The 23775-nt window shown below is 38.5% G+C and overlaps 1 protein-coding gene across 1 annotated transcript in view; it reads left to right on the top strand.

Moving 5' to 3' along the window:
- Positions 1 to 23775, top strand: part of LOC121300999 (ankyrin repeat and fibronectin type-III domain-containing protein 1-like) — a 271767-nt gene that overhangs the window by 21173 nt on the left and 226819 nt on the right. The window contains exon 3 of the mRNA XM_041230055.1: positions 11549 to 11666. Within this exon, the coding sequence (XP_041085989.1) occupies positions 11566 to 11666 (101 nt within the window). The 5' untranslated portion in view covers positions 11549 to 11565. The remainder of the gene's footprint in view (positions 1 to 11548; positions 11667 to 23775) is intronic.

Below are 23775 nucleotides of genomic sequence, written 5' to 3' on the forward strand. Positions count from 1 at the left end.
GTATTTCGTGTAGAAATCCTATAAGTCATATTGCAGATCAAATGACTTGTTACAAAAAAAAAAATAGTGTTCATTTGTTATTATTGAAGTCTTAAAGGCTCATATGGTACGGACATATACAACACATTTTTTCAGTTGGTAATTGTAATCAAGTCCCTTTTTTAATGAAACATGTTCTCATTTGAATATAAGTTGTGCCTTGTAGTTTAACTATTGTTGATCTTCTGATACAAATTCTAATGTTCTTGGTTTTGAAAAATAAAATGTATGCATCAATTTATTGTTGATAATGCGTGTATGATAATCGATAAAACAATTAGGTTCCGATTGCACCACTAGTTTCCTGTGAACACTTTTTCTTATTTTTAAACACTTTATTATTTTTACATTTTCAATTTATCTAGAGAGCTGTTTGTCAAATTGTGAGGAGGCTGACTATTGTCTTCACATGTTTCCAATAACTATTTTGTTTTAAAATGGAACTTAGGTACTTTTTTGGGGCATTCTGTGTAGGCGTTTAAAAATGAACCTATGTGTTCCCTTTCATGCATCAGAACTTCCTGTTTATTTCTAAGTAGTTCAATGTGGGGAAATGGAAGACTGCTTGGGCAATGAGATTCTGCAGTCCAATAGGAATTATATTTGTTTTATTTATTTTAGTAAATGTTTATATATATATATATATATATATATATATATAAAATCAACAATGACAGAAAATGACATAGCTGTAATAGAGCTTTAAATAGACTAATCTTTAGTAAACAGTAGAACCTCAGAGTTACAAACACCAAACTTACAAACTGGCTGGCCAACTGAACACTCCACTTCCAGCTGGAGGTATGCAATCGCCCGATACTGTACAATTCAACCAGTTTGGCAGTCCTATAAGTAAGTACTGGTCATGAAGTGGGCAAAAATTACTGTACAAACAAATGTATCCAGACAAAGGTGAGGTAGATTTCAAAGCAAGTATAGGCAACTTTAGTAGGAACATTAAGGCTGTAGATAGCAGTGAGGTGTCCACATTTATTAATACCATTGAAAACTCATTTTCAGAGTTATGAACAGCCTCCATTCCCAAGATGTTCGTAACTTTACTGTATTGTGATAAAAACAGTTGTTTTGTAAATGATCGTGAAGGAACTCATTTGTATTGAAAATTTCATGAAATTCCATTTTGACCCTTAATACTTCTGACCACTTGCAGGGCTGTACTGCTACCCATCTTTGGAGCCAGGCTTTAATGCAGGGTAGTTAACAATTTGCCAGTTGACTGACAACAGTGGCGCTTTTTTTTTTTTTTTTTTTTTTTTTAAATAGTGCGTAAATGATATAGTCCTTGATTTGCATGTGTTCAGTGGTCTGGAAATATTCAAATAGTTAATGGGTTTTCCAATGGATTTAAGTTACTGTGGTATTACTGAGTGATTATAGCTGGTATGGCAGACCCCAGAAAGCACTTGTCATTTCTCTTTCTTACCTTAGGTAAAGTAGCCCAGGATTAGTGCTGGTCAGGTAATTGCAGGAGTTGCATTGTTGCCACTGTCAAGTTATTGCTGAAACTGACAGCATATGGTGTCTTCATACACTTTGATAAAGAGGGATAACCAAGGCTCATTGGCCTTGCTGTTCACAAAGTACAGATGCGTGCACATAAACCTGAATATGGGGAGGTGTGGTCATACTTTTTTTTTTACCTATATCAATAAAACAACTTATCCAAATGTGCTAAAACTTAGTTGGAATACTCTGTGTGTGTGAAGGCTACACACAAACCAGTATTTGTGACCGGTGTTAAACACTGGTTAACATTAAATTGTGTTCCCCCCGGGTTTAATTTAAACAATCAGAAAATATAGCAGTATCTAGATCAGTAGGATTGTTGTTTTGTACTTTCTTGTTGATTTTATGCAAACGTATCAGTTTTTCATGCAACGAGACATAAGGACCTTCCCTAAGTTCAGTCCCTTTGACATCACTTGTACTCTCCGCATGATGGACACCCAAAACAACCCAATAACAAAGCAAGCCCAGCATTTCCGCTAGGAGAAACTGCTGCACAGTGACTGGTCACTAAATGTTTTACCCTTCACAACACAAAACGTAGTCATCATTTGTCTAACGCCTGTCCACTACTAGCGATACACGTGCACATTGTTATGGAGAAAAAATAAGCCTATATGAAAAAGTTACCAGAAAAAAAAAAGGAATATATATATATATATATATATATATATATATATATATATATATATATATATATATATATATATATATATATATATAGATAGAGAGAGAGAGAGAGAGATAGAGAGATAGAGAGATAGAGAGAGAGAGAGAGAGAGAGAGATCCACTCACTTTTCACGTTCATTGCCCCTTTACGATAGGCCCAGGACACAGAAGTGGAATTGATTTAGCGCCGACGCACACTTTTAATAACACAAAATTGAACAAAACAAACAAAAACCTAACTCTGAACACTAAACAAACAAAAAACTAACACGCAGGACGGCTGTTTTGCCTACACAAACCAATACCTGGAATGCATAACAAACTAGAGTGACACTCTCTCTCTCACACCACACACACACACACACACACACACACACACACACACACACACACACACACACACACACACACACACACACACACAACACACACACACACACACACACACACACACACACACACACACACACACACACACACACTCTTTTCTCAGCAGTAGCCTGGAACAGGCTGGCTGCCTCTCTTAAATACCCTGCACCTGGCTCCAATTTACAAGTAGCACCAGGTGCAGGGGATTACTAAACAATAAAACAATTAAGCAATTAGCCCGCTCACCCAAAAGTGCATTCCCACATGTTTTTAGCAGGGAAGGGATGGATTTTAACCCCCTATATATATATATATATTATAATATATATATATATTATATATATATTATATATATATATATATATATATATATATATTGTAAGGTACCAGGGAGGGGGTTAAAATCCTTCCCTGCTAAAAACCTTGTGAGAATGCACATTTGGGTGTTATGGGGTTTAATTGTGTAATTGTTTTAATGATTTAGTTAATCCTCGGCACCTGATCGTAATTATAAATTAGAGACAGGTGCAGGGTATTTAAAAGAGGCAGCCAGACTGATCGGGGCTGCTGAGTGAAGAGCCCGACTGCGTGTGTGTCCAGTCGTATTGAAGAGAGTGCTGAGAGAAGCCCGTTTTGGTGTTTGTCAGGTAAACGGCTTAGCCGTCCTGTGGTTTAGTGAGGAACCAGTCTATGTTTAGTCAGAGCTCCAAGAGGGAGCTAGGCGTTTGTTTTGTTTTCATTTCTGTGTTTATTAAAAAGTGCGCGTCAGCGCCGTAAAAAATCAATTTTTGTGTCTTGGGTCTATCTTAAAGGGGCAACGAACTCCGTGAGTGCGAGGATCGTTTACAATATATATATATATATATATATATATATATATTATATATATTCTATATATCAAAGCAGCCTTATTTTTTAATTAAGCAGAAAATCTTTAGTTTATAACAATTTACTTTCAAAAGTATTTAAATTTTTTTAAAAGTCATTCATAATTCAATTATTTCTTATTGTAACTGAAAACTACAGGTACAATATCAGTGTTAATTAAAGCATTTTGTACTGGAAAGATAGGAGGGTGTGCAAACTTACATAAGACTAGACTGACAGCTCTGGACTAAAGAGAACATGTAAAAATCATACAAAAATAAACTGCACTTGCTTTATGCTTTCAGCTAACACACGAGACACAGTCATTCAGAATCATGGATGAAAATAAAGTTAACAATCACACCTCTTCAGTCCAGCATGGATTGAATCAGCCTATCGGTGACTTGCTTTGTTAACAAGCATGCGCTAAGGCCAGAACTGACAAATCACTCTCGTTCAATCGCGTGTGCCTTTTAAAGGGCGTAGTCCAACGGCATATTAGAGGCACACTCATTCGCTCTTGTTAGTGACAATGTTTCTGGCTGCCCATCACAGATCTTTTGCTGCCAGTCAAACTGATGTCTTCAGTTTCTGCTTGTCAACTATTTTTTAAACCGTCTCTGGCGGGTATTGACCAGTTAATTTAAACCCTGATTTGATTTAGCACCTCACTCAACTGAGCATGTACAGTATAGCGCTGTAAATAGCTGGAATCTAGTACCCAAATCAGGGACTAGCTGTATGTTTCTAGGCCTGCAGTATAGAAAAAATCTAAATCTATATAATAACTCTGTTCATTAGCTCTGAGAACTTAAAATACTTTTCTGAGTGTGTCCTCAGAATTAATGTTGTCATGGGATCTCAGTGAAAATACGTTGATTGAAAACCTTATTTTTGTGTGTGAATAATATCGGCAGCCCTGGAGGGCTCCAATAAAACAAAATGTTCACTTTTGTTAATGTCAGCTGCCCATGTTCAAGAGAAGGGGGTGGGAGGGGGGGTTGGAGTGCCACAACAGGACAGGGCCGGGGTTTGTTTTCGAGGTGATGTAGCAAATCAGTTTGACCCATCTCCATTCACAAGCTGGGATGTTGCAAGGGTTGGCTGGTGAACAGAAGAAACTGGGAAGAATGGGCTCTCTCAGCTGTCTGCAAGGATTGAACAAACTGAGATGGCAAGATTGCCAGGCCAGTTAAACACTTCTCAAACACACACAGAGAACGCTGTCTTATGGGGATGACAGGATTTAAAGAAAGTACTGTGAAGGTGTTTTACTGTACACAAGCTTTGGATACAAGAAAGCCTTGCTAATAAGAAAATAAAACATGGAAAATAATTATTTCCTCATTTTGATCATGAGAAAGGCTCTGAATGAGAGGTGGCCATTCGACCCATTCATCTGGTTCCTAGTGGCTGTCTGATATCTAGTTGGCTCTAAAAGTAGTAGATAACATAATAATCAGTAAAAAAAAAAAATGCAGACTTCCATATTGTTTTTAAGACTCAAATGTGTACCGTCAGTAAATTTTTAACAGGGAAACATTTTTCATATAGGCAGCAAGGGTGCTCGCGTTTGTAAGGTCAAGCATATTCTCTGGCTGTGATCAATACCTGCCTAACCTCCCAATTTTCTATTGCATCTTAAGGTCTCTGGGATCTGTCAACGATCTCCGGGTAACTAAGCTTATTATCGCTGACCATAATTAAATACCAACCAATATTTCACATAATGCTGGAGGGTTCCAATTTCTAAAATTTCCCTGCTAGCGCTATCATTGGCTGGTTCAAGGTTTTTAAAAAAAAAAAAATTGCGAGCTATAGGGAGAATCATTCCAGTTCATAACATCAGTAATGTTCTTTTGATGGACACTTGAAACCAATAATAGATGGGATCTCGATTTAGCTGTCCATTAAGAGAAAAGAGGGATGTAGTTATACGAAATGGCTTAGTGGAAGCTCTCTGACGCTTCGTTTCCCAAACCGAGCGTGGTTGAGAGGAGGTGTCGATGCTTGAGAGCCATTACAATTAAACGTGAGTTTAATAATATGCCTTGTGCCGTCAAGCTAACGTGTTCAGCAACACTAATAAAGTGAAGAAGTGTTCTGTTTTTTGCTTTTGGATCCCTGGGCTGGAAGTTGGTGGTAGGCTATTGAAATAAACAGAATGAGTGATGATTGCTATATTATTATGATGGTGCTAAATTATTAAATACTGCCCTAATCAAGCTCCCTTTACAACTTCTTACACGACACAGTCCTTCTCTCCTGTGTATGTGGATGAGTGTGGGTGGGTCATTTGAGTAGACCTGACCCAATGAGAAACTATCAAAATTATAACTATAACTACCGAATAATAATAATAATAATAAAATTTGAGGTACCCTGGCTCTAGAATTAAGTCCAGATTTGCACCCCTGATCCTTGACATCCCAATTGTTTGACCTGTCGGAGTAGGAGGTTGAGCTAGTCAGCGACTAGGATGATGGTGAGTAATTTTGGTGAGTACCAAACCATTTCTGCTGGTACTCATAATTATTATGTGAACCCCTTGTATTTAGAAATGTAATTTCTGGTACTGTACTGCACTATCACACTAAAATTGCACTAGCTTTAACAGATTTCAACTACAGTTTCCTGAGTCATTACAGTGTCCCTGTCTTTTGGTCTCTGGCTGCAGTCATTAGGGGAAGCAGCTGGTACGTTAGTGACAAGAAAGAAGGCCCAGAACGGGCGGGGACAATTTCCATCTCCAGGTGAAGTGACTCTGGATTTGCAATGCAGTTTCTGAAAGCAATGTTGCTGACAGATTTCCTTTAATTTTATATCTTGTTTTAAATTGAAAATGAAAAACATGTTTGGTTTGTATTTTGAGACGTACTTTACATAGCAGTGGAGGCACCTTAAAAGGAGGCAAGGGAGGCAGTGTCTCCTTAAAATTTCAAAGTGGATATATATATATATATATACACCTTCCTAATATTGGGTTGCACCCCCTTTTGCCCTCAGAACATCCTCAGTTCGTTGGGGCATGGACTCTACAAGGTGTTGAAACAGCAGGATCCGGGATTCATCAGACCAGGAAATGTTTTTCCAATCCTCCAGTGTCCAAAGTTTTTGTTCCTTAGCCCACTGCAACCGCAGTTTCTTGTGTTTTGCTGAAGGAAGTGGAACTCTGTTAGGTCCCCCATTCCCATACCCCATTCGTGTCAAGGTACGACGAGTTGTGCATTCTTTTATGGGTCTTTCGGCACCAATGTTGTACTGGACTGTCAGTTGACTAACTATAGCCCATCTGTTGCTCTGCACAATTCATGCCAGCCTCCTTTGGCACCTTTCATCAATGAGCCATTTTCGACCACTGGCCTGCCTTTGGCTGGATGTCCTTTGGGTGGTGGACCATCCTTGATACACACGGGAAACTGTTGAGCATGAAAAACCCAGCAGCATTGCACACACTCAAAGTGGCGCGTCTGGCACCTACTACCATACCCCGTTCAAAGGCACTTAAATCTTTTGTCTTGCCCATTTACCCTCTGAATGGCACACATACACAATACATGTCTGAATTGTGTCAAAGCTTAAAAATCCTTCTTCATCTACACTGATTGAAATGGATTTAACAAGTTACATCAATAAGGGATCATAGCTTTCACCTGGATTCACCTCGTCAGTCTATTTCATGGAAAGAGCAGGTGTTCCTAATGTTTTGTACACTCAGTGTGTGTGTGTGTGTGTGTATGTGTATATATATATATATATATATATATATATATATATATATATATATATATATATATATATATATAGTACTGTGAATTTGCCCCCGGTCTGATTTTCTGCATTTTTGTAAATTTTTCACCTTGAATTTGGTTTTTTGGGTTGTAGTAATATATAGAGGGAGTCTGAGAGAAAAAAATGACACCACAGTTTGGTGCTTCTTTCATTTGTTTGGTGTGCAAGGTAATCAAACATGCAATCTTCAGGTGTGAAAAAGTTATTGCCCCCCCCCCCCCCAGTGAACTCAACCCAGTTAAAGGGATAATTAGGGTCAGCTGTTTGAATACTTTGATTAACAGTCAGGCCTGATTTGGGTCAGCCCTGCTCAATATAAATCTGACTAACTTTGGCCCTTACCATCAGAGTGACGTTGTCAGCACACAGGTTCTAGAGACACATCATGCCACGATCAAAAGAAATTCCCGAAGACCTCTGGAAAAAAGGCGGAAACCACTGCTCACTAAGAAGAACATGAATGCTCGTCTCAAGTTTGCCAAAAAGCACCTGGATGATCCTCAAGAGTTCTGGAACAATGTTCTATGGACAGATGTGTCAAAAGTGGAACTTTTTGGCCCTATTATGTCTGTTGAAAACACAAAACTGCACTCCACAGTAAGAACTTCATACCAATGGTTTGGGGATGCTTTGCTGCTTCAAGACCTGGACAACTTGCTGTCATTGAAGGAACCATGAATTGTGCTTCTTATCAGAGAATTCTATAGGAGAGTGTCAGGCCATCCATCTGTGAGCTGAAGCTGAAGCACAGCTGGGTCATGCAGCAAGACAATTATCCGAAACACACAAGCAAGTCTTCATCAGAATGGTTGAAAAACAAGATATTTAAAGTTTTGGAATGGCCTAGTCAAAGTCTATACCTAAACCCCATTGAGATGTTGTGGCAGCTCCTGAAACGAGCAGTTTATGCTCGAAAACCCACAAATGTCACTGAGTTGAAGCAGTTCTTCATGAAAGAGTGGGCCAGAATTCCTCTACGGTGCTGTGAGAGACTGATCAATAACTACAGGAAGCGTTTGGTTGCAGTTATTGCTGCTAAAGGTGGAGTAATCAGTTATTGAGTCTAAAGGGGATTACTTTTTCACACGGGGGCATTGGGTGTTGCATAACTTTCTTTAATAAAGAAATGAAATAAGTATCAACACTTTGTGTTATTTGTTCACTCAGGGTCCCTTTTATCTAATATTAGATTTTGGTTGAAGATCTGATAACATTCAGTGTCAAAAATATGCAAAAATGCAGAAAGTCAGATGGGCAAATACTTTTTCACAGTACTGTGTGTATGTGTGTCTGTGTGTGTGTGTGTGTGTGTGTGTGTGTGTGTGTGTGTATATATATATATATATATATATATATATATATATATATATAAATTGTGTAGCATTATCATATAATAATGTTCAATAAAACAAAAACAAAGATATTGTCTAAAGCAAGAAAAAATGGCATTTTAACATAAACCCTGATTCAACAGTCCTATAATAACAGTAGTTCTGACGCCTCAGAGGAGGCAAGGCTCTGTTATAAACTCCTATCTGCTATAACCACACTCAAGATAGTACTAGCAATGGCAGATGACATAGTCTCATCTCTGCTTTTTACTGGAACTCAAATCCTCCCACCTGCTGCTGAAAGCACTACTTTACTGAGTAAGCCAATGATGAGTGAAATTGAAGGAGATACTGACCAAACAAAAAAGAAATCCATCATAACGGTAGACAACACGATACCGTGGAAAATCCTTTGACTGTTTACTCCCATTAAACCAAAATTAAAAAGCAGAGCCGCCGTTATTGACATGCGTGGATTACATGAATTTTAGTTTTCTTCTGCATTTCTGTTGATTGGAAACACCTTTTAGCGTGTACCAGATAAACTACAATTCCCAGAAGACACTGCACACCTGTATGCCTATATTATCCCCAGCACAGACATGCTCGTTTACTGTCTTTTTGCTTGTAAGGTGGTTTGTGAGGGGAGAGTGTATTAAATGGAATGTCCAGACAGTAATTTTTGTGTACAGAAATAAAATAATTTATTTTTATTAACTATACACAACAAAATAATTAAATAACAAAAGAAAACAAAATGGTGTGAGGGAAGGAGTGCAGGGGTGAAATCCAAAACAGACCGTGAGAACTCGTCTTTAATCGTCATGGCGAACCATACATAAACAAAAAAAGACAAAAGAAATGTTAGTATTTTTTTTTTAAAATCCCGCTGCATCAAACTAGTCTCTCCCTCCACCCGTTACTCCTCCTGTTTTACTTTCGGACCAACCCCGAACACAGTAGTATGTTCCCTTTAGTATGTAATGTCCCGCTTCTGTAGTCAGTGGAACACCAATCCCCAACTGACAAGTGTCCTTATCCTTCACTTGACTCCAGTGGCTGGAATTTACATACTCGTACTTCTGCCCCTCACCAAGGTGCCGCCCCTCAAAAAGATGAGTTTTGCCATGGTCACGAGATCTTGGTAAGGGAAGTCCTGAGTTGGTTTGATGCCATCTACTGTCGGGAGGCTGAATCACAGACCGATATCCCTTTCACTCATCACATGGTTATATAATAATTATTTTGTCGGCCATTTAATTAAGTTGAGCAAATTATGTCTATACGATGTGCTTGAATATTGTATACGAAGTATGTCAGTGACGTGGTCTTGAAATGTAAATGCTATATTCTTGTTGTACATTGCATTTTTAAACATACACTGGAAGTGTGTAACAGTTACGTTTTATTAGAATAAATAAATGGACTACTGTTTTCTTTTGCATGGTTAGTGGAGAAAATGCATTTAACAGCCAAATTGGGGAAAAACCTGCTTAGACTGCACTTGCAGATCTCCTGATCTTCCCCGATGCCCTAGACTTACCTGACCTAAGCATTGTGTTTCTGGACCCTCAGCTGATGCACTATCCTTGCACTATTGCACTACTGTTATGTCATTGTAGATATAACTTGTTGTAATCATAACTCTTTCATTTCTTGCATCTTAGTTCAATTATTTTCTAATTACTGTATAAACATCACTTCAAAACACTAAATCTGAATTGTAGTGTAAAAATAAAAACAAATTTAATAAAATTAAAATCAATGTCTCACTTAGTACTCATTTAATGCTGAACATTTGCTGGTGTTTGTATTCAATAGAGACAGAAATAGTTTTTTTTCTTCTCTACTCTAGCTTAGGGGCAGCTAAGTCTTTCTCCAGGGTTTTAATATAAATCTTGTTCTAAAGATACTGATATTTCACTAATGCAGTCCTGCTGTTGGATGGATGTTTTGTACTGAACCGTGGCAAAGGTGAAACACATGAATGATAATAAATAATACCACTTTTCTTTTAATCTTCTTATCATACAATGCTATCATATGGTTGGAACATTCTGGGAGATTAATCAAAAGGCACTCGATAGAGCCACGGGCCATGGAGGGAACATCTGCACAGGGAGCGCAGGCAGATTACTGATGGGATATTGTATTCGTATCAGAGGTTTCTTTTATAAGTGTGGAACTGGAATTTACAGTATGAAATTATTTTGATCCAGTATAAATGAAAGGACATGCGTTGCCTGATCAAGTCTACACAAAAATGCTGAAACTTGTGATGGCAACTTTCAAGATGATATTGCTCCCATTCACCATGCTGGAACTGTGGGTAACTGGTTTGAGGTGCACGATAGAAACATCAGGCCCCGATCTCCAGTTGAGCATGATGCAAAACATTTTGTCATAACTATAGACTGACAGGAAAAATTGTTTTATTTTTTACTAACATTAATGATAAAAACAGGTCATGTATTTCCTCACAACTTAAAAACAAAACGGTTGCCCATTCTCCTTTGCTTTTCCCAGACTTTTTAATTTGACTAGGTTTAGCACACAGCGCTTTTATATAAAAGTTGTTCCTGTGTTACAGGTATTCATGCCCCAATTGACAACACATGGTTTTCTTATTTGCAGCATAGAACACAAGATCCAGATGAGAGTCTATTACCTGTTAAACAGGAAGGAAGTAGCAGGAAAAATAAGCCTCACCTTCAGCTTACACAATTAAATAATTTGTGTTTTAAAGTACAGCAAAATTTCAGATAATGGTTGATTAACTTCCTTGGATTTCCATTATGCTACCAGTTACCAGTGGTTTTAGTGCTCAACCCATGTTCACCCCTGTACATTAAATAAGCCCTTTGTGATGTCTTCTAAAGCGAACAAGATGAAAACAACTTGTGAGATTCAGTGCTGAGTGAATGATGTGATGGGTTCTTTCTTCTACTTGCAGGGAAGGCAAAGCAGTGAATGGCAGCGCAGTCACAGGCATCATGGACCCAGCGGAAGCTTATTGGGATAAGGGGACACAGTAGGGAATCTGATGGAGTCAGCATGGAACTGTTTTTAGGGTAGGACACCATTTTGTCCATACACAAGAAAGAATGTTCTGTTTATTTCTGCATTTTGTGGAAGCACTCATCGAATCTAGTTTTAGATAGAGAACCACTTCTCCAGTTATCATTGCCAGACCTTGGTATTACATTCTTAAGCTGTTGAGAACACCAGAATATGGGCGTCTGATGAGATGTTTTATGTATGTCTGTATGACTTATGTATGTCTGTATGACACCCATTTTTACTTCTGTCTAGAAAAAACTATTTGTCCAGTTTCTATAAAACTTGGAATTGCAAGTTACTGTAAATATCAGTATCTAGGGATCTATTATGGAACAGTCTGTCATTTACTTTTTCATGCTGTCTATTCTGTGGCGGGTCTCAATTAACATGTTACTTGAAGTCTTAGGAGTGCTAACTAAGTGTTAACATAGTGCTTAAAGTTTCTAACCTTTAATCAGGGAAACAAAATTGTCAGGGCTGTTTCTCCTAACTGTGCCACAGTGGTCACTACTGGACAGACACCTACTGAACTCAAGTGGGACCTGCAGGGCTGGCCTTTGTCCTGGATGTAAAGAAGTGATTGGCTTGGGGATGAGGGGACATTCGCTGACCTTCAGTTACCCTGAGCTGCTGTGGGGATTGCTGCAGTTCCAAATTTGGGAGAAAAAAGCTGAAATTACCTCTGCTGACATCTCTTGCTTTCTCTGAAGATGTAGTTTATAGAAAACAATTTCTAAATATAGGAATATAGTTTGATTTGAGTTTTAACAGTGGAGTTGTGTAAATAATTACCAATACTGTTGTACACATGGTTACCCCATGAGCTGCTGAAGCAATAATGCTTCAGGTGTTAGTAGCACACATATAGTTCTGTCTGTGGTCATAATTTTATAAATCAAGGACCAAACAACTAAGTAATGAAGTAATGAGCAATATTAATATTTTATTCTGTTTTGAAGATGTTTTGCATATATTTTTTACTTCAATTTGGACATGTACTGCTTCCCTGATACTGCATCACTTCATGTGTTGTAGTTCAAACTCTGGTCTAGTTGCAATCAAGGCCTGGGATCTACCGGTACCAGGATGCAGCACTTTATCTATAGTGCTGTATTTGACATTTTTGCATATTCTCAGTTACTGTAATATAATAAAACACTCCATTCTCCACTCTCCAGCACTGTCATTATCCAGCAGCTTAATAATAAGCACTAGTCTAAACACTCAATTTTCAGCTCACTGTCATTACATTTAACCTAAAAAATGAACACTACCATTCTTGCCTCTCCAGCCCTGTACATCTTAATGATGTGGCATGACTTTTGCCCCCAGCATCACTTAAAAACATGCCAAAATACATCCCTGTCATAACTCATTACATAGACTGCCAGTTCTTGTAAAATCCTGTTGGGATCTAAACCATTTCAGATGGTAAATGCTTTGAGTCAGTGAGCGATTTGTAAGATTAATGATCCGTGACAGATTTGCATGTCTATAAAATGTTATTGAGCGCTATTAAAATGTGTGACAATCCAGTTAGAGAGAGAGTGTTCTAATGATGGGTTATATCATAAGCAGACAAAAAGCTGATTTGAGCCACTGTGATGGAGATCTTGGTTGTTGTGGTCAGATACAAAGGGGGGCTTTGATTCAATTAACCTCCGTATACGGCCCAAACTTCTGACCTTCACAGATACAACATTTTGCAGTGACCTTTTAACTTCTTTATGTTTGTTCTCTTTCCTTCTCTGCTGTTTTTTGTGTGTCGATTATTATTTACCAGGAATACTAACTTTTACAGCAAAAGAACAAGGATCGAACAGATGGGAATTTTGCTTACAACTGTTGTAAACGTTTCCCACAGTAAAAGCATAGCAAAGTGTAATAAAGCATAGTGAAAGCGGGGTAAGCATTGTAAAGAATAGCAAGGTATGGTAAAGCATATTGATAAACATGGCAAACCAGGGTAAACTATGGTAAAGGCATAGTATAACCATGGAGAAAACATGGTTAACTTTTATAAGGGTAATTAAGTACTTAAGTAGTAATTTACTTTGCCTTTTAGTAGAAGTTTCATATGCTATATTTGCATATTTTAAGGTCATTTTTCCTACTTTGCATTTGCATCATCTCCTAATGCTAAACAACATATTAAAGACTGAAGTTGTTTAAAGGTGGAACACACATTAAAACACGATGTAATGTTGGAAATATTCTCTTAAAATAACATTTGGCACACATGGGAAAACCAATTGGTTAATTTATTCAATTATACCCTGTGGTAGTTCCATTAAAGGTGAAACAACTTCCAGTTTAATTTGTGTCTTCAAAAATTTAGCCTTTAGGAGCCTTTTTTGAAGCATCCCTGTGGTTGATAAATTCATTATTAAGTTGACATTAGTTAGTAAGCCCAGATCACTGTGGTGGCGAAGTCTGTCCGTCTCCAACACACAAGTTTTACATAGATCTGGAGAACCACTTATTCAATTGTGATGAAAAATGGTTAAAGTATGTAAGCACAGGTTATAGAAAGTATTTGGAACTGTCCAAAATCAACTCCATACATTTATTATTGTGTGACACAAGAGGGTGCTACTCTACCTTGCAACTTGCTGTGAAGGTGTGGGGAAGTGGTAAACATTCAGAAACCCCTATCGTAATACTGTCAAAGGTGTAGGGCCACCATGGAAAATTGACAGGTCTAATGTGATCAGTCTGCATCATCAATTACAGGGCTCTAAACTGGCAGCAGTTGCCTTAGGAGCCAATGGCTGCCAAATCCAATTGCTGGGTGCCACTTCAGGAGCAAGCTGGTTGCTACCATATTCAACTGCTTAAAATACAACGACTTGTTAAGACTCTGAAGTGATACTAAAACAGCAACTTATGTTACTACCCGCTTGTTTGCGGCCTCATTCTGTTGAATAGGTAATCTATGCAGCTGATGGCTACAATGAACTCAACATTTTATATACAAGATATTTTGTAAGTGTTGTGTAATTGGTGACCGCACTTCTAATTTGATTGTCATGCAATACGTGTAATAGATATGTTAAGATATGTTAGCGAAAATAATTAATATGGTTTCAATGTTAATATGGTTTCAATTTTTAAAGCATAAAAGGTGTAGTTGAGAAGGGGGGTCATACAAGTTCCTGTTCAATTTTTCAACACGCTACAAACAAAGTTTGCATGCGTGTGCCGCAGTACTGCAAACCTGGGGGAATACACATATAGGTGTCTAAGGGCATTTTCACACCTAGTTCACTTGCAAGTGATTCCAATCGTGGTTCACTTGCAAACAAGCAAATTTTTCTCAGGTTTGCTTTGGGTCGTTTCACACCAGAAAAATTAAAGCAAACTTTATTTTAAAGTGAATTCCAATGTGTGTGTTTGATTCACTTGCAGCTTCATCCAGACTGGAGTTCTGTTGGTTTCACATTGCACTTTTCCAAACATACTTGGCTGTCTTGCTGATTAATAGTGCAGAAGTTCTCTCTGGAGAAACTGATGCCCAGCATGGAGAAGACTTTACGTGATGTGGAGGCGCTGTTGTCCGTGGTTCTTTTGGTTTATTGCTGCTCCCTGCCAGGGCTGCAGCCATGAATTTTGGGGCCCGGGACTGGTCCTTAGAAAAGGACCCCTCTCTTAATGCAATGTGCACACATTGACAGCATTTGCATGTAAACATCCCCTTCTAGTTTTTTTTAAGAAAACCTCAATTGAAGACAATATGGGCTAAGTACAGTAAACCTGTTTGAATCATACATTCCCTAATAATCTACTGTAAACATTCACCACATGTTCCATTATATACAGCTATGGACAAATGTTTTGCATCATTCATATTTTAGGATTGAGACATTAATTAAAACTCTAAATAATTATATGAACAAAATACAAAATGATACAGCAGAAGCCATAATAGCAGTACTGTATTTCATGTTAGATTTCAAATTTTACCTTTTTACAATTTTTGCCAGTTTATGGAAAACTGCAAAGCAGTATATAATTTAATATGTTAATGTAACATTATTCAGCAGGTTTTATTCGGCTTTTATGACGCAAAATGTGTTAATTCTATAGGGTGATGCAACACCTTTTGCCAAAGCTGTAGATGCACAATTAAAATATATGACCATCGTACACCATATGTAGAATTTCCTCCTAGTGATTTATAATAATGTCCTTCCTGCGTAAAACAGGCAAACACAAAAATGAATGGTTTTCTTCTGTTGGTATACATCAGAAGACTGCATGTCTGCTGTTATAGCAGTTACCTAGTTATTCTAACAAACAAATACACCAATCCCAGTGTCACTGGAAAGTTCAGCTTTGTTGATTAATCTTGGCATGTACATTCACCGTGAGTTTATTTTAACCTTCAATGAATCTCAGGACTAGAGTTACCCAGAAACCGCTCAAATTCAAGTCAAGTTGAAGAACTTGACTGTAGCTGGACAAGTTGGATAAAAGTACGCTGGTTAGTTGGGTTAAAGATTATTTTTTAAAACTACTGGTGACGGGGACATACGGATGTGTCACTTCTATGCAGTGGTGGAAATGGCATTTTAACACTACATTCTAGTCAGGTGGACTGGGCAACAAGGTGGCAATAGTCAGTGACTCCAGGAACTAACCGCAGATTTCTGTATTGATACTCGCACATCGCAACATAACACAAAACTGTCAAAAGTAAAAAATCTAAAAAAAACTTTCATGTTTTATTACTGGCTGTGATGAGTCAAAGGGATTTCGGTCTGTGATTCAGCCTCCCGACAGTAGATGGCATCAAACCAACTCGGGACTTCCCTTACCAAGATCTCGTGACCATGGCAAAAGTCATCTTTTGAGGGGAGGCACCTTGGTGAGGGGCAGAAGTACGAGTATGTAAATTCCAGCCACTGGAGTCAAGTGAAGGATAAGGACACTTGTCAGTTGGGGATTGGTGTTCCACTGACTACAGAGGCGGAACATTACATACTAAAGGGAACGTACTACTGTGTTCGGGGTTGGTCCGAAAGTAAAATAGGAGGAGTAACGGGTGGAGGGAGAGACTGGTTTGGTCCAGCGGGATTTTTAAACAGAAAAACACTAACATTTCTTTTGTCTTTTTTTGTTTATGTATGGGTCGCCATGAAGACAATTAAAGACGAGTCATCACGGTTTGTTTTGGATTTCACCCCTGCACTCCTTCCCTCACACCATTTTGTTTTCTTTTGTTATTTAATTATTTTGTTGTGTATAGAGAATAAAAATAAATTATTTTATTTCTGTACACATAAATTACTGTCTGGACATTCCATTTAATACACTTTCGCCTCACACTGGCGTAGACCAAAAAGCATAATATAAACAGTGAAAAGTATCCACTACAAACAACAATACAACACCATCACCCGTACCCCAACCAAATAAATAGTAACCCTTCTCTTCCTGTCTCAGTTCCCCTCTTCCTCCAACTTTACACCATATCTTATCCAATAGTAGGGGTTCCCAAACTTTTTTTTGCTGCACCCCCCCTTCCGAGTTTTTTTTTTTTTTGGTGCACCATCCCCCCTTCTAGTAAACAGTACAATATTTAGAAATATATATAATATTTTCCTAAAATAACATATTATAAAGTCGCATGTAAAATGAAAGCAGGCTCCACACAGGCAGTATCTTCGTGCTCAAACTCAGCAGTTTATTTGCACAGGACAAATAAACAATTAAGGACCACACCAAAGTAAAACAAAATAATCTGCCATCTGCCTGCCATTCAGACCTCAGTCCAAATGCATATCCAGGATTGGTGAACCGGGACAGACCGGTAACCAACACCCCTGCTAGCTAGTGGCGTGGCACAGCAAAACATTATGTATTACAGAAACTTAAAAAACAAACAGACGGGACAGTCTAAGTTATGCAACAATGGAAATCACGGGATCATTACAATAGCATTGAGTGTAGGGTCTACCAGGGTACATAAGTGGCTCAAGTTGTAATATATATTTTTAAGATGGATACACTTTATTACAATTACTATTTGTGATTGTATTAACATCAATACATAGTCATTCCACATTTAAAAGCCTATTTAATTGTTTCACAGCCAAACCCAGTAAATTAAACTGATTGTGTGGTTATTATTATAGTATTGTTATTACAGTATACCTTATATCACATACTGGTTTTGCTAGTAGTAACGCCCTTAGTGTTTTTAATCTACGATCATTGAAACACATTTCAGTTTGTTTATGTTTGTGAAATAAAAGGTGTATTGTATCAACAACTCTACAGTAATAGTAATAAAATCAGTTTAATTTACAGTGTTTATCAGTGAAACAACTAAATGGGCTTCCAAGTTCTTACTTTAGCATTTAAAAGCGGAATAAAGAACGAGAAAACAAGGGTGCAACATTTTAATATGTGACTAGTCTTTATTAATGTTAATGCAGTTACTAACAGTTATTGAAATGTTTATCTAGCTTCCTTTTTTTTATAGTAACTTTATTATAACTTTATAAGATTTATTTAATAATGTTGAACCCTCGCTTGTCCTTTTTCTACATTCTGCACGCAGCAAAACCTGTACATTTAAACTAAAAACGAAGACCCCACCTATTTATAAACTGGAGGAGTATCTAAGTCTAGTTTTTTTTTTTTTTTTTTTTATTTCTGAACAAAATGTATTTAATATTAAAGCCAGCCACCGCTGCACTTTCAAATAAAGAAGGGCTGGGCGATAGAGTAGAAACGTGGACGGGGATTGGTCAGATTAAACATGCCCTGCCTGGTTAGTTTATTGAGTCAATCATTGTGGAGGCCTACCGAGTCTGCCATTTACCATGGGGCTTTTCCAGTCGCCAAAAGTCAGACCAGTATTGTCAGGTATTGTTGCCCCCTCTAATAACCTTGTTGCAGCCCCACAGGGGGGCCTGCTCTACAGTTTGAAAACTTTTAGCATGATATAATTTTTATTATTACATAGTGGTAGCTCACATTCTGCAGTTGAAATTGCAGTTGATTACAAAGTTGTAATGAGAAGGAATATTTGGTCTGGCACATGCCTTCCTCCATTGTCCTTGTATTGGCGAAATTCTTCCACAGTCTGTCTTGCAGGTAGCCAAAATGTTGTGCACATTGCAATTTACCTCACTTTCTCCATACAGAATATCATATTTATCTGGCCAGTACTGGGGATATACAACCTTGCACGCAGAAATCAGCTCCTGATATTCAGAAACCATTGCAGCTGAAGTGGTTGTCACAAGGTTGTGTTGAGGAGCCTATTCTGCAGGGAATTTCACAAGCTTTGAAAGTATTCTGTTGATTTCAACATCAACTTTTCGTCCTGCATGTAAAGCTACACATGACATTTCAGCTACTTTGTAGGCTCAGTGTCCTCAGTATTGCCTTGCGTCTGCTTTTGACTGTGACAGTAGCACCAGGAGAGAAGCTTTTCTTGCCTGAATAGGAGATTAATCAAAAACGATTTACTTTCTACAATGTCGCAAGGCACGTTTGACAGGACTAGAGCAGATACCGACTATGCACCAGATTTGCTGAAAACTGGATTATTCAGCTGTAATTGCATAGTTTGCCACTACGAAAGCATTATTTTTAGGCTCAGCTCACCACTAACACCCCCGTGCTGACTCGCGAGCTGTGAATTCGTGAAGACGAATTCACACTGTCCTCTGAGCCGTGTGCCGTCTTTTTTTGAGCTGAGCCGTGTGCCCCCTTTTTTTTTCACACTGCAGACTCGCCAGAGCTACAGCGATGGAGGAAAATGCAGCTCTGGGCAGCTTACAGGCAAGCCCGCAAGTCCCCGGCCAGACTACAGGGGTCGCTGGCGCACGGTGCTGAGGACACCCTGGCCAACGCATCTTCAGTCTTTTCTCAAAGCGGGAGTCTGTTTTACCTGAGCACTTTTCACACTGGTTTCCAGCATTGTTACGTCAGTAGATTTGAAACATTGGGTTCACTAAAATAAAGATGGTGAACAATAGGGCGTCATTGAATAAAACTGTGTGTCATTTTTTTTTTTTATCTTATATGTTATAAAAAATTAATACCTTGCACGGTTGATAACTAAAGAAATAAATGCAATAAAGTAATTTGACTTTGTGTTCCCACACTTGGTACCAAGTATTAGAGACTGACCCATATACACTGATTTATTTTTTTTTGTATCAGGAGTGTTTTATCAGCTTTCTTATCGGTTAAAACCGAAAATCAGAAGCCCTGATTATCTCATAGCAAAAGTGCAGTCTGTAGATTTCTGCTTGGATTTGTCAAGCAAAACATGCTCTCTAGTGGAGAATTACTGAAGTGCAAAGCTATCCAGCAGCCACTATATGGTTTGATAAGTAGGTTTGTGCATTTCTAACATGTTTTTATTAAAACAGCATGCAACATATTAGTGTTGATTTATGAAATGCAAAACAACTCTCTTCCTTTATTTGGGTACCAATCGATGATAATCAGACAGCCAGAGTGTTCTGACAATTTGGTAATGTATTGTTTTCTTTCTGTTTAAGTTCACTTTGTATTATTTTGTGTTTCAGTCATCACATCTTGGTGTCTTAGAAATACTAAAAAGAAATGTAATAAATTAAATGAGAAACATTTTGATTAGTCTTTCTCAGCACCTGCATTTCAAAGAAGCTCTGTTGCCTCAAGGTTTTTGTATTTAATGTTGTAGTTTCACAAGCACTTTTGAAATATAATAAACTGCTGATGTTATAACTTTTAACCTGTTGCAGAATCTGGCAGTTCCCATGAGTTTCAGGGGATGTCACTGATGCTATATTGGCATGAACCATAATAACAGTCTTCTAAATGTCAGAGGCACCCCATTATTTTATTTTGTTTCAAATGTATTTTGGGGTTTGATTGAGTTTTATGCTTTTAATGCCAAATTAATATCTAGCCAATTCGGACTGCTATGGCAACCAGTCTGGGGTTTTTGGGTTACTTGGGGCAGATGATTCCTCAAACAAGTGAGTGACAGAGTACTGTACCTGGAGCCTTGATTGACAGCCCCCCCCGCCTGGCAGCTTTCACAGTACACCTCGAGGGGTCTGTGACAGTGTCACTCCCCAGTATAAACTCCCAGCCTGGCGCTAGCTGCCGTCATCGTCTCGTCAAACTGAATTCCCCCAGAGGTGCCTTAGCAGGCCTGCCTCCCAGCACTGAGACTACAAGAGCATCCCTGGCTTTTGAGCTACACTGCTCAAAGGACACAGTAAGGGCTAATAGCTGAGGCTTTAAAAAAAAAAAAAAAAAAAAAAACAGGTTCTCACCTCATGAGAACACAACTGTTGCTTCATGTTTTGCTGTGGCGAGTATGCAAAAATTGCTTGGTTTGCTGTTCAGCCACTCCTGATTTACCACTGCCTTTCAATACATAAACTATGTATTGCATACCATCTAGTAATGCTTGCATTACTATCATCAACTGAGAAAATAACCCACGAGAAAATAAGAACTTGTGTGAATCACAGGAAGCCGTTCGGCCAATCAGTGCTCATCCGGTTCCAAGTAGCTGATTGATCTCAAAATATTATCATGTCGGGTCTTCAAGGATCCTAGTGATTCAGCATCAATATCATGGCAAGGTAACCCATTCCATGCCCTCACCAATTCCTGTGCAAAGAAGTGTGTCCTACCCTCTGTCTATCTCCACTTCATTTCCAATGTTGTCCTGTGCTCTTGGTTTATGTTCTGTACCTAAAGTATTGGTTAGGGTTAATTGTGTCAAAGATTTAAGATTTCGAGGACTTCAAGCCCCCCCTAATTTTTCTTTGTTCTAGGCTAAGTAGTTTCTGTTCCTCCATCTTCATAGCTCGTTCCTTTGAGCCCCGGGATAAGTCTGGTTGCTTTGCGCGGGACTCTGCCACATTGTCCTTTTTGTGTTGTGGGGACCAGAACTGAACACAGTATTCTAATTGTGGTCTCACCTCTTCATTACATAGCCTCATTATATCCTCCTTTGGTTTGACTTTTTTAGGATTAAGGTTATACTGACACAATAAATTAGTTAAACCTCAGCAGAGCTGAGACTCCAGACCCAAAGAACGGAATTGACATTGACACAGACCTCAAGTTTTTAAACAAGCAAGAAGTGTAATCCAAATAAATCAATGTTGCTTGTCAGAGATTCTTTAGGAGAGAGGAGAGAGATGCACTTTATTACTACTGTCATGCCTCCCATCTGTAAAAGAGTATATCTCTTTAGGAAATATACAGCTCTGGCTGCAAGGCAACACAAAGCTCAATAACTTCTTAATCTTTAGGTTTTGTTTAGCTTGCTTTGCAAACTAATAGGTTTAGCTCAGCGAGTATAGATTTTTCTCTTAATTGAATGATTGGGTGAAGTTCAGGAGCTCTGTGCTTGTGCCACTGTTTGTCATTGTGGGAAGTAGATTCACCATCTCTGTGACTCCTTCCTGGAAAAATAAAATTAAATCAATTGGATGTCTGCATTGTTCAAGCTGCCCCGGAGGTGCCGGCAAATTTACCAACCTCCGCACTCAAAACACATAGAGCCCGGAGTTCACCTAACTCCAGGACTAAATATTATGTTTGGGGTCAAGATAAACTAATCCTGAAGTAGTGTGTAGGCAAATACAGCATCCTGTCTTTGTTGTTCATATTCTTTTCATGTTGCTAAATTTCTGTATAAATATTTGAGGTGTGCCATTTCCTTCAATCCTGACCTGTTGTGTCATTAGCATAAAGGAGCATACTTTTCTAGTGTGATGTAGTCACTGACTGGACACTGTATTATTAAAGAGGTAGGCAGAGAATCTTGATGAGGAGCGTGTTTTTCAAGTTCCTTTCAAGAAGTGCTCAAGTGGATTGTGACATGGGGATTGTGGTGGCAGTGGAAGATGCCTCAAGTCTCTGTCATGCTCCTCAAACTGTTCATGCACAATTCTGGCATAAGAAATGGGTTGTCTTGAAAACAGCCATCGCCATCAGAGTACAACGGCAGCATTGTTGGGTGGCATTCTTTTGGTTTTGAAGTAAATAAGGGACCCAGGGTATGTCAGGAGAATGTGCCCCACACCAGGGCTATGCCAAAACATACACATATTGACTAGAAGTCTGGAAATCTTTCTCAATATATTTTAAATTCTCAAATGTTCAAAATTGAGAGACTGATTGTCCAAACTTTAAGTAATTTTCTCCACCAGAAAATACATTCTAGGAAACAAACAGATCCACTGCAAAACATCAGGGAATATTATTATACTAATAAGAGGGAAGAACATGTATTTAAAATGTTACGATGTGGAAACCTTTAAACCCCCCCCACACACCAAATCATCGTGTAGGCTGCACTCCATTTCATCTCCTGCTAAAAAAAGCCTGGGTGCTGAAATTGCCTGCGAAAGTCTTGACAGCGAATCGGCTTTCAGCTTGGACAGGAGGTCTGCTTGTTGGATTCTGCTTCTCAAAAGGACATTGCTGGAAATGGAACAAAGAGGATAATTATGGAAACGACTAGGGCAATAATAAGAATGAACTATGGGCAGGGCTCTTCAGAAGCTGTCCTTATAAGACCCCTTATTGTGATTCATATGAGTGCAATTCAAATCCCTTTTGCTCCAAGTTGTTGCATCAGTAAATCTGGATTTTGCATTTGAAATCAGGTAGAAAAACAAGGGGTTAAAATTGATCAACGCTTTGCCACCAGAGGGAGTTATCTAAAACAGGTTACTAACTAGACAATGCAGCTGCCCAGTTTACCTGAAGCTGTGGGTGCGCATCTAGGGCTCCCTAGAAGCTTCTGACATATAGTCCCCCCCCCCAGCCCATAATTTCTAGGGCCACAAACAGAATTCATACATGAACATGTTTTACCATTCTGTATGAGAGACATACAGCTCACCAAGCCCCAGCCGAGTGGCAATCAAAACAAAGAGAGAGAGACAAGTACAGATCTTGTCTGTGTTAGAGAAAAGAGAGAAGCAAAAACTGCATTCACAGAGACCAGCGTGGCCGTGCTCACCGGAACCCCTCAGCCCTTGCAGATTGATTTTTGTTTCTTTCTGATGTCTTTGCAAGAACAGAAGCAAGACATCTAAAGTAGATTTCCAAAACCATTATTATTTTTTTCAAATCAAA

The sequence above is a fragment of the Polyodon spathula genome, chromosome 26, assembly GCF_017654505.1.
Source record: "Polyodon spathula isolate WHYD16114869_AA chromosome 26, ASM1765450v1, whole genome shotgun sequence".
Lineage (NCBI taxonomy): Eukaryota > Metazoa > Chordata > Actinopteri > Acipenseriformes > Polyodontidae > Polyodon > Polyodon spathula.